General features: G+C 48.3%; 2 protein-coding genes across 2 annotated transcripts; both read right to left on the reverse strand.

The window, feature by feature from the left end:
- Positions 1-3707: 3707 nt before the first annotated feature.
- On the reverse strand, positions 3708-7333 carry LOC132528706 (zinc finger and SCAN domain-containing protein 20-like). The gene is given in 5 exon segments (XM_060164731.1): positions 3708-4088; positions 4090-4831; positions 5989-6096; positions 6850-6916; positions 7094-7333. Coding segments are annotated over 5 exon segments (1425 nt in total). The 3' UTR covers positions 3708-3820.
- A 944-nt stretch (positions 7334-8277) lies between these two features.
- Positions 8278-11062, reverse strand: LOC132528714 (putative SCAN domain-containing protein SCAND2P). Its single transcript, XM_060164741.1, is given in 6 exon segments — positions 8278-8537; positions 9182-9266; positions 10027-10236; positions 10238-10325; positions 10327-10420; positions 10990-11062. Coding segments are annotated over 6 exon segments (810 nt in total).
- Between the last annotated feature and the right edge of the window lie 3246 nt (positions 11063-14308).

A 14308-nucleotide genomic window follows, 5' to 3' on the forward strand; every position in this document is an offset into this window, starting at 1 on the left:
GGGCTGGGGGAGGCGGGCATGGGGAGTTCCTGTTTAATGGGTACAGAGTTTCAGTTTGGGATGATAAAAAAGTTCTGGAGTTGGATAATGGTGATAGTTGCACAAAAGTGCAACTGTACTTAATGCCCCTGAATTGCACACTTAAAAATGGTTAAAAGGGTAAATTTTAGATTATTTTACCACAGTTTTTAAAAAGTGGATGCCAGGGCTCCGTGCTTCAGAAGGCCCAGCCCCACTCCAGCCCTCCTCTGGCTGCGCCCTTGTCCTATGGGCTTTCAGCATTCAAGCACCTCGCAGGCCTGAGAGAGGCTGCCCTTCCCTAATGGGCTATGGAAGGGAGTCCACAGACTAACTTGGACCATACACAATAATTCCCTTATGTACTGACTTCACTGCCCGACCCCACATATGCTGTAGCTACCAACAGTTTGCACGGTTGCGAGTCAGACAGCTCAGGGCCCAAGTCCCAGTCTGTGTTCGGTTTCCCCCTCTGTAAAATGGGCCTAATCATAGTAGCACCTCATGAAGTGGCTGAAATGGGTAAATGAGCCCCTGCAATAATGTGGTTAGAGGCCTGACACACAAGAAATGTCAGAAAACTTGGCTCCTACTAGAATATTCACTCTGCGTTCTTGACTGGAGGACTGATTATAGCTGTGTTGAAGAGAAGTGAAGGGAGAAGGTCATGTTCTCTGAGGGTGGTGCAAAGTTATCCAAGCAGGCGAGTGGGAGCCCCCTGCCCTGGGCCGAGTCAGCTGGGAGGCCTGGGTCACGCTCACCAGACAGTGGTGTCTGCAAGTCCCATGTGGGTTATTATACTCTTTGGAGACATCAGTCTCACCCAAGTCTCTGCCCTGGGGCTTAGAGTCTCATAATACATTTGATTAAAATGTCTCTCCCTTTGACCGTTCCACTCACAGGATTCACTTAGAATTCATTTATTTGGTGGGTTAATATTTTGCATCAGCTTTGTCTAAGCAGGATGAGTGCCCTGAGACCCAACTCTGGTGTTTCCTGCTATCTGTAAATGAGAATAAGGACAGGTATTTTTGCTATGAGTTTCTTCGATAAAAATTTGGCAATGCATAATTTGTGTCACCTAATTGCAACTTTTATAATAAGTGAATTTTATGCATCCCCAGTTATAACTTGTTTTTTTTCTTGAGGGATTTTCAAGTAGCTTCCAAAAGCCACCCTGCTTGTCTGGTTCAGATACTTTAAAGGCATAATTATGAGTTTGAATTGAGTTAAAAATAAGAGCCTGCAGAGCTTAGCTCATGCTGAGCACAGTGGCAGGCAAAAAGGTAAATCAAAACACTTTTGAGCAAGAGAATGGATGGCTACAGTTTCAAATAAAAAATTAGGACACTGTAAAAATCATCATATTACATTTGGTTCACTGGGAAACATCTCCATGCGGCTACTAACCCACACTTAACTCACTGTTGTAAGTACTCCATGTAGGAGTACTAACAGCAAACGTTACTTAAAGCAACTCACATTGCTCTAAGGATGATAAAATACATATGAAATATCTACAATCTCCAGCTCAACTTTCCCTTATTTTGCTAAGGGGGAAAACACATGTGAGATGAAATTGTATGGATATTATATTTGAATCTTCTGGATCATTCCAAAGTATGATGGCAAATTTTCTAAAAGGAAATCTGGTTACTTCCAAAGTATTTTTATAATGCAGAGCTACACTAGGTTTTAGTATGATGAATTTCCACCTAAGTGAAGACTTTCTCATTGAAAAGAGTGAAATTATTGAAGATATTCCATATCAGATTTATTTCCTGGCTATACAAAAAACTCTAAGCTCAGATTTCTGGGATACCTTTGTTGTTGTTTGTTTGGCCATGCTGCACAGCTTGCAGCATCTTAGTTCCCCGACCAGGGACTGAACCCGTGCCCCCTGCAGTGGAAGCGTGGAGTCCTAACCACTGGCCCACCAGGGAACTCCCAGGGATACCTGGAAAAACCATCTTCCAAAAAAAGCTCTTTGAAAAGTCTCCTCGATGGCAGCAGATTGACATGCTTTGAAGGGATGTCAGTCCCTTTTTGGAAAGGAGATACTGGGCAGAGTCACCTCTCGTGGATAAGGGAGGTGATCAGGCTAGACAATAAGCAAACTGTCTTTTCTGTCAGTGTTTATCAAGCCTTCCCCACGTGTATCTCTGTGTGCTGGAGATACACGGACACGAGGCTTTCTAAGGTGGCTTGAAGACAGTTCTTAAAGGAAAACCCAAAGGATGTCTTCAACAATGGCAACAACATATAAAGTCCACAGTGCATCAAAATGACTACTTTTGACAGATACTTATTTAGATAAGTTCTTTTATGTTTTTTTTAAAGAAAGACTAATTCATAATCATACTTTATAAATCTACTTAGATAAAATTGTACTATGTGTAGATTGTGCTTTGTTTTATAATTGATGGGTTTCTGGAAAGTTGTGGGAAAATCCTTTAAAATCAAACACACAAGGAAATTATTTTAAGAGGGAGAAACTGTGTTGCATTTATTTCCAAGCACCATTTGCTGTGTATGTCAGAGGCCCTCCAGGGACTCTGCTCCCAGAGAGATGCCCAAATCTCCAGAACCTGTTGACCTGCACTTGGCCTCCCCCGTAGGACCTGGACACCTGAGCACAGACGGGAACTAGTGAGCTCGTCAGAGGCAGGTGATAGAGCGGTAACTCCTCCAACCAGGAGTCTTCTTAATCAACGCCATGGTTCCTAGTTATTGCTCTGGACATATTTACAAACAGAAAACACTTCACCCACTTTATCACCCTGGTTCACGATCTTCTAGACCCGGTCTCACATTTGTAGGATACGGTATGAGCTTTAAAGCTCTGCAGTAGCCCTGCTGGCAGTTTGGAGTGATTCAACCATGCAAAAATTCTACTTCGGTTGAATCATGAAATCGCTAGTTTTATAGACCAAAAATGGCAATCTCCCATGGTTCAACCTAATATGTTGGAGGAAGAGTAGGGTATGGTATGGTTTAGAAAGTCAGCCTTTAGCATTGATCTTTCCTCCTCTTCCCTCCTCCAAATAACCCAACAGAATGCTTTCCTCTCAAGTAACTCCATGTAAATCTAAGACAGGGGATGTAGGGAAACACAGACAGTTCCGAGGCTCCAGTCCTCCCAGAGGGAGAACAGGGGAAGACCTTTAGAAATGTATTTAGTTCATTTCATAAACAAATCCTTGTTTAGCTGCCCAGTGCTGGGAGGAAACTGCTCAGCCACTGCTGGTTCTACATCTTTAATGCCATCACCACGGGAGGGCAGAGCCGCCTCCGGCCTGGAAGGAGGATTTGGATCTCACCCTCACATTACCATGCTGTGAAAATTAAGGCACAGAATCACAGTGAAGACACACTGAGATGGTGATACAGTCAGATTCAGAACGAGTCTCTGAAACCTCTGGAAATCAGCTTCCATTTTAACAGCATGGACAGGAAAGCCTTGCGTGGTATTTCATAAGCCCAGCGGGTACTGAGTGAGAGAAACAAAATACGGTCTGTTGGACTGGGTTTTTTTTTTTTTTTTTTTAAATGTTTATTTATTTATTTATTTGTTGGCTGTGCTGTGTGGCATGTGGGATCTTTGTTCCCTGACCAGGGAATGAACCTGCACCCCCTGCATTGGAAGTGTGGAGTCTTAACCACTGGACCGTCAGGGAAGTCCCTGGACTGGGTTTTGAGCTCTCTCTCCTTCTCCTGTGGGTGTCGTGGTATAGAATCAAGGGCCATACAAACCCGTTTTGGGGGTAGATTCTGCAGTGTTTTCAAGATAGGTCCCCTACACCTAGAGTCTCTCCCCGGCGTGGGCTCTCTGACGTGCACTAATACGTGAGCTATTGTTGAATTGGCTCCCACACTCAGCACATCCATAGGGTTTTTCTCCCGTGTGGATTCTCTGGTGAGTAATAAGACCTGAGCTCTGATTGAAGCTCTCCCCACGTTCCCCACGTTTATAGGGTCTCTCTCCAGTGTGGATTCGCCGGTGGGTAATGACGTTTGAGCAGTCACTGAAACGTTTCCCACATTCCAGACACTCAGAGGGTTTCTCTCCTCTGATGGCTGGTCAGAGTGGAACTCTTACTGACCGTTTTCCCACACTCGGGGCACTGGTAGGGCTTTTCGCCAGTGTGCGTTCAGCAGTGTGTCCTCAAGCGCGAGCCGTTGGTGAAACTCTTTCCACGCTCACTACACTTACGGGGTTTCTCTCCTGTGTGGATTCTCTGGTGCATAATAAGGCCTGTGCTCTGCGTGAAGCCTGTGCGGCACTCCCCACATTTATAGGGCTTTTCTCCTGTGTGGATTCTCTGGTGTGTGATGAGGTCAGAATGATCACTGAAGCCTCTCCCACATTTGGGGCATTTGTAGGGCTTCCCCACCATGTGGATTCTCTGGTGGCAAACCAGATATGAGCTTTGGCCAAAGCTTTTCCCACACTGGCCACATTTATAGGGTTTCTTTTCTCCAGTGTGGGCTAATCTGTGGACAGCTAAGTGTGAGCTCAGGCTGAAATGTTTTCCACATTCACAGCATATATTGGGTTTTTCTCCAACATAGGTTCCCTCAGGACCTATGAATTTACCTAGGTCTCTTTCTGGAGGAGAGAGCAACTCTTGTCCATCTTCTAAGGATATTTCCCACTGCTTCTCTGCCCCATATTCACTTTCCCAGTCTTTCCTCCAGTTGAGGTATTGGGAACCATGCACGCTGGATCTTCCTAATAACACCCCAGGTAGTTTTACTGCCTCTGAAATGTCCTGGCTTGAATCCTCCTCATTCTCTGTCCTTGTTTCAAGATCTGAAAGAATGAAATGAAACTGCAAAGGTTACCTACTTTCTGATTCAGAAGAATGGAAACAATGTGAAAGAGGTCCTTACTGGTCACTTAAAAACAAGTTATTGGTGGTGACAGACCTTAATCAATTTTCCATTAACCAGGAACAAATAAGCTGGAATATGGCTGAACCATTGTCAAGACCAGCAGACATCCAGGCTTCACTCACTCCCCCGGCTTCTAAGCAGGAAGGTCATGTGGAGAAAGGCTGGAGGCAGGTCCAGGCGCACTTCTTCCTCTTCAGTCAGAGCTGCTCCCCCCTCCTCAGAGGCTCTGTCGCCAAGCTCAGCTCCCCCTCTCCTCCCATCACCTACGAACTGGCAATCGGTACTAAAAAGCCACCTTTCTCTTCCTGATACTGCCTTCTGGGTAGAGAGACGTGCCTTAGAATAATTCTCCTGGCCATTCTCCATCCCCTTCCTTACAGGTGGGAGGAATGACTTCCTTGGTTAACAAGCAGCTGGTGTACGTGGCTCAGATCAGCAGTGAAGGCTCTATCCCTGCAGGGCGAGGTGGTGGTTGTCCAGTGCTGCCTGTGGCTCAGTTCTGGGGCTCTGTGTGACCCCACAGCTAAGCCACACCCTCAAGAGCTCCACCATTTAGAAAGCTGCCATTCTGATCTCAATGTCTTACTCATGTCTCTCTCAGTCGGTCCAGAACCTGAGTAGGAGAACAGTTCTATTTACCAGATCACCTGAAATTCCAGCAAAATGACTGAGCCCCACCACGGAAGGGAGCTCATCTTAATCATGAGAAATTCACCCCTTCAATAATCTAAGGTTGACTGTAGTTTTAATTTAGGGTCATCCATGTTCCCTTTTTCTACTAACCTGGTTAAGTGATAGTTAATTAAAATTATAATTCAGATAGAAATTTAAGAGAGAAATCATAAACACTAATACTTTGTTTATAGCTACATATTCCAAGGTAACTAAAGAGACCAGGCTTTCTTTTCTGTTCTTCTCACAACTCCTGTGGTTTCAGCACCACAGAACAATAACCCGGGAAGATCAAGTGCCTGGGTTCCTCTCCCGCCCTTGCCCAGTGCTGGCTCATCCATGTTCAGAATTCCAGGTCTGACTTCTTTGTTGGTACGATACTAGCTTTCACTCATTTCCCACCTGCACAGGAAGTTTTCCGAATTTCCTTGAAATCCTGGAGACTGTCCTTCCAAAGTTCTTCACTTCCCTCCAGACTTGAGACCCCATCTGATGGGGGAACTGGAGGTCCTGCCCAAGGAAAAGCAAGAAGGGACATGGGGTTCTTAGGTAATTTGCCTTCTGTTCTCATATGTGGAAGTGGTAGGTGGGATGAGAATGGAAGCACGCCTCAGAAAGGTCTAGTTTTAAGAAGAAAAAGTTAATGACTTAGGAAATTTTCCCCCTTAAGTTCAGCATACAGGGCAATGTGCTTATGTATTTTAACAATAATTATAACGATGACAATGAGAACTAACATTTGCTGAATGCAAACAATGTAACAACCCAGGGAGGTAGTTACCATCACTGTGTCCATTTTGCAGATAAGAAAATGGGGGCTCAGGGTGTTTAACCAATGTACCCGGGAACAGACAAGTCTTTAAAGTGGCAGACTGTTATATATAATATATGCAGAGTTCACATCTATGGGGCACTTTAGGTGGAAGCAAACAACTGAAACTTTAAGTAACTCTCCTGTTTCTCTAATATTGTTACTAAAAGCAGGCAGGGAGATCCCTTTGCTGGCAAGCAGAGCAAAATCCTCAAAATCATCTTCCTGAGTCACCCTGGACTATTGGTTTCTATCAGTATTTAAAGATAGGCTGTAAATAGTATTCCTCTATAGAAATCAACAATTTTCCTCCTGACAAGCCCATTCACATACAGACTAGTGATAGCAGAGTGACAGACATAAGCATGTCTCCTGATTCACGGTCCCTAATCTTCCCGCGGGGCTTCCTCTCTCCCACTGTTCTGAAGTGCACTTCGGGGAAGAGAGCTTACCATTGGGATACCCCCTCAAAGCCTGGGGGCCGAGGCTCCCGGGCTCCTCTTGGGGCTCCTCTGTCACCTCATTACCATCCCATCACTGCCTTCTGGTTCTCATTGGAGTCCCCTCTAGTCCGCAGAACGCCTCCTGCCACCTCAAAGGCATCAAAAGTGTTGGCCAGGGTCCAGGGACTCATCAGGGCATCCATCTCATCGTATAAGGGGCAGGTGCCTGGAGTGTGGGTGCTCCTGGCTTTGCGGTAGTCTGGAGGTTTTTGAACCGGTAGCAACACTGCTCCAGGGTCCGCAGGAAGCCCCGTTCCCGCAGCTGCTCAGCCACAATCTGGTACACCTGGCGGTTCCGATGGCATGTACAGAGCTTCTCATGAATCCAGGACTCACTGTGAATTCCCAGGAAAATCTTGGTTTCCTCGTAGCCCCAATGCATCCCTGCCACCTTCTCATCCTCCAGGCCCTGCCACTCCAGCTCATCCCCCATCTTGGCTTTTCTCAAGATGGGCACCTGGCCAGGCCTGACTCTGCCCCAACCCACCAGGGAGTCTCACACTCTCCTTCCCTCTGGAGCGCTGAAGACCTGGGCTCTGTGGCTTTTCCTCCTGCTCCACATGGGAGCTCACACAGGGGCTGTGGGTTGGAAAGGCTGTTTGCAGGGAGACAAGAAGAAGACATAATGGTTGGGTGAATTTAATAATCCCAACCACTTTATATGCCAGGGAGAGGAGATATTTTTTTTTTTTAAGTCCAAGGGAGGGGGGCCTTCCCTGGTGGCACAGTGGTTGAGAGTCCGCCTGCCGATGCAGGGGACATGGGTTTGTGCCCCGGTCCGGGAAGATCCCACATGCCGCAGAGCGGCTGGGCCCATGAGCCATGGCCACTGAGCCTGCGCGTCCGGAGCCTGTGCTCCGCAACGGGAGAGGCCACAACAGTGAGAGGCCCGTGTACCGCCAAAAAAAAAAAAAAAAAAAAGTCCAAGGGTGGGCTTCCCTGTGGCGCAGTGGTTAAGAATCCACCTGCCAATGCAGGGAACATGGGTTCAAGCCCTGGTCTGGGAAGATCCCACATGCCAAAAATAAATAAATTAATTAATTAAAATAAATAAATAAATGCAATGAGTGGGACAGGGAGGAGAGAAAGCAAAGGAAGAACTAAGCTACCATTTACTGAACACCAGGCACTGCACTGGAAACTTCACATTTGCTCAAAATTCCCGTTAGTATGCGGCAGAGCTGGGATTTGAACTCAAGACTGTCTGAATCTGAAGCTTTTGTTTTTCTCCCACTACACAATCCTGCATACTATGAGGACGAGATCCAGATACCGAAAGAAGGAAGTAGCCATTACTTTTAAGACAAACAAGCAATCTTAGAGTCAAGGAAAGAATGACTTAATACAACCCCTCACTACCTCAGCTGTGGCGCTGCCTTACACAAGGAAGGAGATTTGGGCAACATTTTTCAAGGTGATGAAATTTGGAGCCTCATCTATAAAGTTACTGGGCCTGCCCGCTGGGCAAAATTCCTTTGTAATTTCCGATAGGCAAGAGAACTGGTGCAAAGGGCCCCACTCAGTAGTAGAAGGTGACCTGAGTAAGAGGAATGTCTGGCCCACCTGGAAGCTGCTTATGGCCCCCTGGTCACAGCTGTGCTCCGGAGAAAGAGCCAGAGCCTGAGAATCAGGCAGGCCTCGGGGGAGAGAAAGGAGCCATTAGAGGGAACGCTTCTTGCCCCCCCCCCCGACCAGGGACCAGCCCATCGGGTTTGGAAACAGAAGAGTCTTCCTCCTCCTCTTATTGTCTGCTTTGTCCCATCAAAGAAGGACTGGTGAAAAAGCAAAACAACACACTTCTCAAAGGAGAGTTCCAGATTTCCCTTCCATATCCATCCACGTTACTGACCGTCAGCGTTTTATGCTTTTATTCTTCAGTTTTGATAACACAGGTGAATCATCTGAATTGGTCTGGGGACACGTACCTGTTTTGGGAATTACCGCACTCTAGTTTAGCCCTACCTTGTGCCTTTCCTACCACCCAGGCCTAAAATTGGTACCCACACCTTACCTCCTGGGACCAGTAAGGTCTCACTCACATAAGGAGAGGTGCCACCAGCTCTGCTGTGTAGTTTTACAAAACATGCCGACCAAGGTTCTTCTTCCCTTTGGAGGTGCCTGTTGAGGATTCCACAGATTCATGTGGTCAGCCTCAGTTTATATGCCACATCCTCCCAGGGAAAGGAGCTGTACCCTCTACCCCACTTCCTGCACTCAGAGCGGGTTTCGCGCCCTCCCCACAGAAGGGTCCCTTCTCCCTCCCTACACCGCTGCTGCTTACCGCTCTCGTGGAAGGATCCAAGTTTTACTTTGGGGCTGTGGTTCATTTGGTCTTCTGGTTCTGGCTGTGAGTTCTTCACCACTGCCTGGAACAGATACATGGATTCTGCCTGTGTTTGCTTCAGATGGATGTTTAGGGGACCTAGTACCGATCCTGAGGGTTCCTTCTCCTCTGACAGCACCTCCTGTCCCTGCTCAAGGACTGGAAATGGTCAGAATTCTGTAGGCACTAAAACTTAATCATCCCCAGACATAAAGAAGCAAAGGGGGAACTCAGTCTTATGCAAATCACTGCAGGGGCAGTAAGGAATGTGGATGTGTGGGAGATGCCATGGAGATAAGATCTGGAACCCAGGCCCACTGCAATCTGCCCACCCAGCTCTCCCAGGGCTGCTCCTGTCAACCTCTAGGCAAAACTAACAATACAGAGAGAGCAAGCAACAAGGCAGCTATTTTGCAATAGGACCTAAAGGTTCAAAAATGTCAATAAAGACCAGTGAAACCCCTTGCTTCAGGCTGGCTGCTGCTGAATGAGAGCTGTTCTCCAAAGAGAAAATAGGTTGTATCTGCTCCTCCTGGATCAGAGTGGTGCTCAAACTATTTTAAACAATTCTCTTATTTACTGGTGGGGACCAACACTCAGAGCAACCAATGTTGTGCGTCCTCTGAAAAGTCAGTCTGAAAATGGAAGGAAAGTTGCAGCTACCAGGCCCAGGGAATAAGCAAATTCCATGCCGACACCAACAGCAAAGTGTACACATCACCCATACTGCTGGCAACCCAAGGTGGCTCTGTCTCTCACATTCCTCTATTTTAACTACTCAGAACTAAGTTTCCATATCTCACCTGCAGCCCCAGTCTTCCAGGTTCTTTTTGCAAGTCTTCCACCAGAGCCACTGCCTCCTCTCCACTCTCTGGATGTTTCTGTCTAACCCAGATCTGGATCTCCTGGGGAAGGACAGCCAGGAACTGTTCCAGGACTAGCAACTCCAGGATCTGCTCTTTCATACACTTCTCCTGTCTCAGCCACTGATGACAGAGCTTCTGGAGTTGGATGGAGTGCCTCCCGGGGTCCTGATGCTTCTTGATAGTGGAAGTACCAAAAGTGCTGGCAGGTCTCTGGTTCAGGGATACTCCCTTGAAAAAATTTCCTGCTCCCAGTGGGAATCTTCTTCCAGCTTCACTATTTGGAGCTCTTCTTGTACTTGAGGAGTCTGGATTTGTTCATCCACAGCTACAGCTATTGTTCAGATCAGAGAAGAACCCTGCAGCTGTGACCTGAAGTTCAAACCTCTTCCTTTACTTCACTGGGAAGCCACCTTTAGATAGGAGTCTAAGTAGAACTTGAAATTCTAGAGCCAGAGACATACATTACAGAGTGAATACTAGTGAAAATCACAAGGGTTAGCCCAGTGGGATTGAGGTGAAGAAAAATCTTCCTATTCCTCCCTCCCCATGTCCTGATGCCCATGGAGTCTAGCCCTCTGTCACTGGGGACGCAGCTCCAGAAGTCTGACAGTAGGGGTCAAGGGCTGGTGGTCTGGTTGGAAAGCAGAGGAGCGTGAAGCTGTGTTTGCATAGCGATTTACTTAGCGCCAAGAAAATGCCAATGATCCATACTGAAGAATGAGGATGAGCTGAAGGAGATAATGGGGACAATAAACTGCTCATTCTCCCAAGCCACTGGTCTTCAGAGTGTTGCCAAGTACATGCAGTACAAGAGGCAGACGGCACACAAGGTAGCAGCACCTTGGAGAGCAGAGGCTGAGTGGAGCCCGCTCTAAGCTTCAGAGATTCAACCGCTCCAACCCTCAACTTTCCTCGCCTCTGGGTGGGTTCTCAGATTTGGGCGGGCCCTCTCTGGATTCCCCAGTCTTGGCATCGTAACTCTCTCCCAAACAGGGAGATTTACCCTGGTTAAGGTTACGAGATGTAACAGCAAGGATAATAAGATCACAGACTCACAGGATGTTACAGCTGGAACGAAAGTTAAGAGATAGTCAGGCTTCAACTCCCTCAAAGCTGAGGCAGTCACGGCTCAGAGACCCCCAGGACCTTGCCCAAGGTCACAAAGCTGGCAGGAAATGGGCAGTGGCTCAGCCCGGTGACGGTGGACCGGGTGACTGGCCCGCAGAACGTGACTTACACTGGAAGGCTGCTCTGCTCCGCGGGCGACCTTCTTTAGAAGCTTTACGGGGTAAACGCGGGCCCTGGGGACAGGGTCGCTTCGTTGGCTACGAGGCTAGGGTCATCCCCACCGGGCCAGGTGGACAGGGAGGAGGATGCCGCCAGCATGAGGGGCGCATCCTGCCCTGGGGTCTGCTCGCGGGGACGCGGGACCCGGGGTCTCCGCCCGGTCACGCCCAGCCCGCGCGGGCCCAGGCCCGAGGTGAGGGCCGCTCCTGTCCGCCGAGGCCCTGCGACCACTGGAGGGCCCCGACTCCGCGGTACCTTCTCTGTGGGCACGCAAAGTCCCCACACGACACTCCCACTACGAGACCAGAGCCCAAGTCCGGACCTTCGGAAAGCCATAAACACCGGAAGCGGAAATGCGAGCCCCAGAAAGACTGGGGCTTGGCCGGACTACATTTCCCATAGGCCTCCACCAGGCCCTACAGACTGACAGCATGATTAACCAGTAATCTATGCGGATGGCTGGGGCGCCCATTTGTTTCAGACGAATCATTGACGACGGGTGGGACTTTCCTACACGTCGGATTTGGGGGTGCGGAGCCGCAACTATAATCGTCGCACGTGGAGCGGGTAGTCTTGCCTCGCTTCTCCCACCCCCGTGATGATTTGGGGAGGTGGCGGCTTCTCGCCTTACTCCGCCCGGGGACCACTGAAAGACCCTTTCCAAAGCGTTTTCCCTTACAGCTGAAAGCGGGTGTTTATCCCTGTTAATCCGTATTTAATCCTATTATACAGGTGAATAAACTCAGGCAGCTTGGACCCCAGGTCTCTCTTAGAGTGGCGCTGAGACTCCAATTCAGATGTTTTGCCTCTTAAAGTACTTTTCTGGCATAGTTGCCCACTGTGGTAATGCTTCACCACGATCCTCCCCCTTGCCTAACACACACACACACACACACACACACACACACACACACACACACACACACACACACACACACACACACACACACAGAGACACACACACTCTTCCTTATTTCCTGCGTGCACGGTCCTGGGTGATTCAAGATGAATATCATTGACGCTTATTCATTTAACAATCAATTGTAGAGCATATACTTTGGGACAAGTGAAAAATTTCCTCCTCTTAGTGCAGCCCCTGCTCTGCACTCCTCTTAAGGAGTGCAGTCTGGCAGAGGATGCATTTTCTAAGATGAAATGGTGAACAACTCCAATGCAGTGTGGTAAGTGCTAAATGGAGGTGCTTTCAAAGTAAATGACTGGAATGAAATACTGGAGAGCAGCTGGGACAGCCCAGGAGGAAAGAAGGTGCACCCTCAGGGAAAGGGGGCAGGAAACTATACTTCACTTTTGCATATTTTATCTGGTTTGCTTCTGACAACAAATTTTGCCTAGTTAGGTCTCACTCCCTATTTAACAGATAAAAGGTCTAAAATTCAACAGAAGGTGGGTGAAGCTACAATTCCCCCCCAGGAGGGGCAGCCTGCGGTGGGGCAAGGGAAGGACAGAACAACAAGAGGGGCTCTCCGTAGAGTCCTAAATCCAGTTACAAGTCTGGGCCATGGAGATTCCTTCTAGCCTCTTGATTTTAGTTCCAAGAGGGCTAATGTGGAAAACTCAGGCCAGCGCTTTCAGCATGCACACACAGCTAGCTTTCAAACCAGCCCAGCCCAGAAGTTCCAGAGAGCTGCCTCAGGGACCAGTGAGGTGGGGCAAAGACCCAGCCCGGGAGAGCGCTTTGGGTTCCCACCATCCAGTCACCAGAGCATCTCTGCTTTTACATGTTTTCTATTATTTCAAGGTTTCACTTGAAAAAGTGGTTCCGCTGTTACAAAAAGAAAATGGAAAATGACTAATCCAAGTATTCCATGCGCCATTCCCTTAACTCAGGGATCTCCTGAGCCAATGGAACTTTCACTGGAAGCAAAATCAAACCTGGAAAGGGTTGTCCCAAACCTAGCTCCTATCACCTTCACTGTCAAAACCACATCCAGTCCTCCAAACGAGAAGACTTGCATACGTGTCCTCGAGCTGCAAGCCACACTCCCCAAGGACTGGGACTAGAGGCCCCCGAAGAGTCTACACAGATGAGATGTTTTCCCAGCTAAAGCTTTCTGGTTCTTCAGAGGACAGTTGGTCTCGGAAACCTAGAAAGGTCCATTCTTTGGTGAAAGCAGGTTCCATTCGATCTGAGTTATCAATATTACCACAGACAGTAGGATTTCAACGTTCACCGCCACACCGAGTGATTTCGAGCAGCCTTCTGGAATGGGATGGGCAAGTACGGGCATCAGCTGAGCAGGTGAGGCAAAACGAGATCTCCAGAAGTGATTTGCCCTAGTCATGCTGCTAGTTAGGGGCACAGGTGTGTCTAGAACCAGGCCTGTCAGGTCTCTTTGGCTCCTAATACCCCATCCGCTGCGCCACAGATCTCAGGACAGGAACAGGAGGGAGACAGGCAGGAGCTAGTGACTCAGAAAGGCGGCATCACATGGGACAGCTGAGAGAGGCAAGTGACAATAGTGCTGAAACTCTTCAGCAAGAGGGTGGTTTCTAGACCACTGACATGTTTAGAAAAACATGGCACAGAGGGATTTACAAGCAGTGTGTAAGGAGACAAGGATTTTGAGATGAAAGAAATAAGCGTATGCTCTAAGAATTCAACTAATTACAGCCACGTGTACTGAGTGGAGACCACTGTCTCCTAAGCCCACTGGATCGTCCACTTAACTCCAACTTAACCAGTGACACTAACCTGTCTGTGGAAGGAGGCGTGTTCATCAGGGAAACCTGGAAGAAAGTGTTAACGAGGGCTTCCCTGGTGGCGCAGTGGTTAAGAATCCGCCTGCCAATGCAGGGGACACAGGTTCGAGCCCTGGCCTGGGACGATCCCACATGCCGCGGAGCAACTGAGCCGGTGCACCACAGCTACTGAGCCTGTGCTCTAGAGCCCACGAGCCACAATTAGTGAGCC

This window comes from Lagenorhynchus albirostris, chromosome 1, assembly GCF_949774975.1.
Source record: "Lagenorhynchus albirostris chromosome 1, mLagAlb1.1, whole genome shotgun sequence".
In the NCBI taxonomy this organism is placed as follows: domain Eukaryota; kingdom Metazoa; phylum Chordata; class Mammalia; order Artiodactyla; family Delphinidae; genus Lagenorhynchus; species Lagenorhynchus albirostris.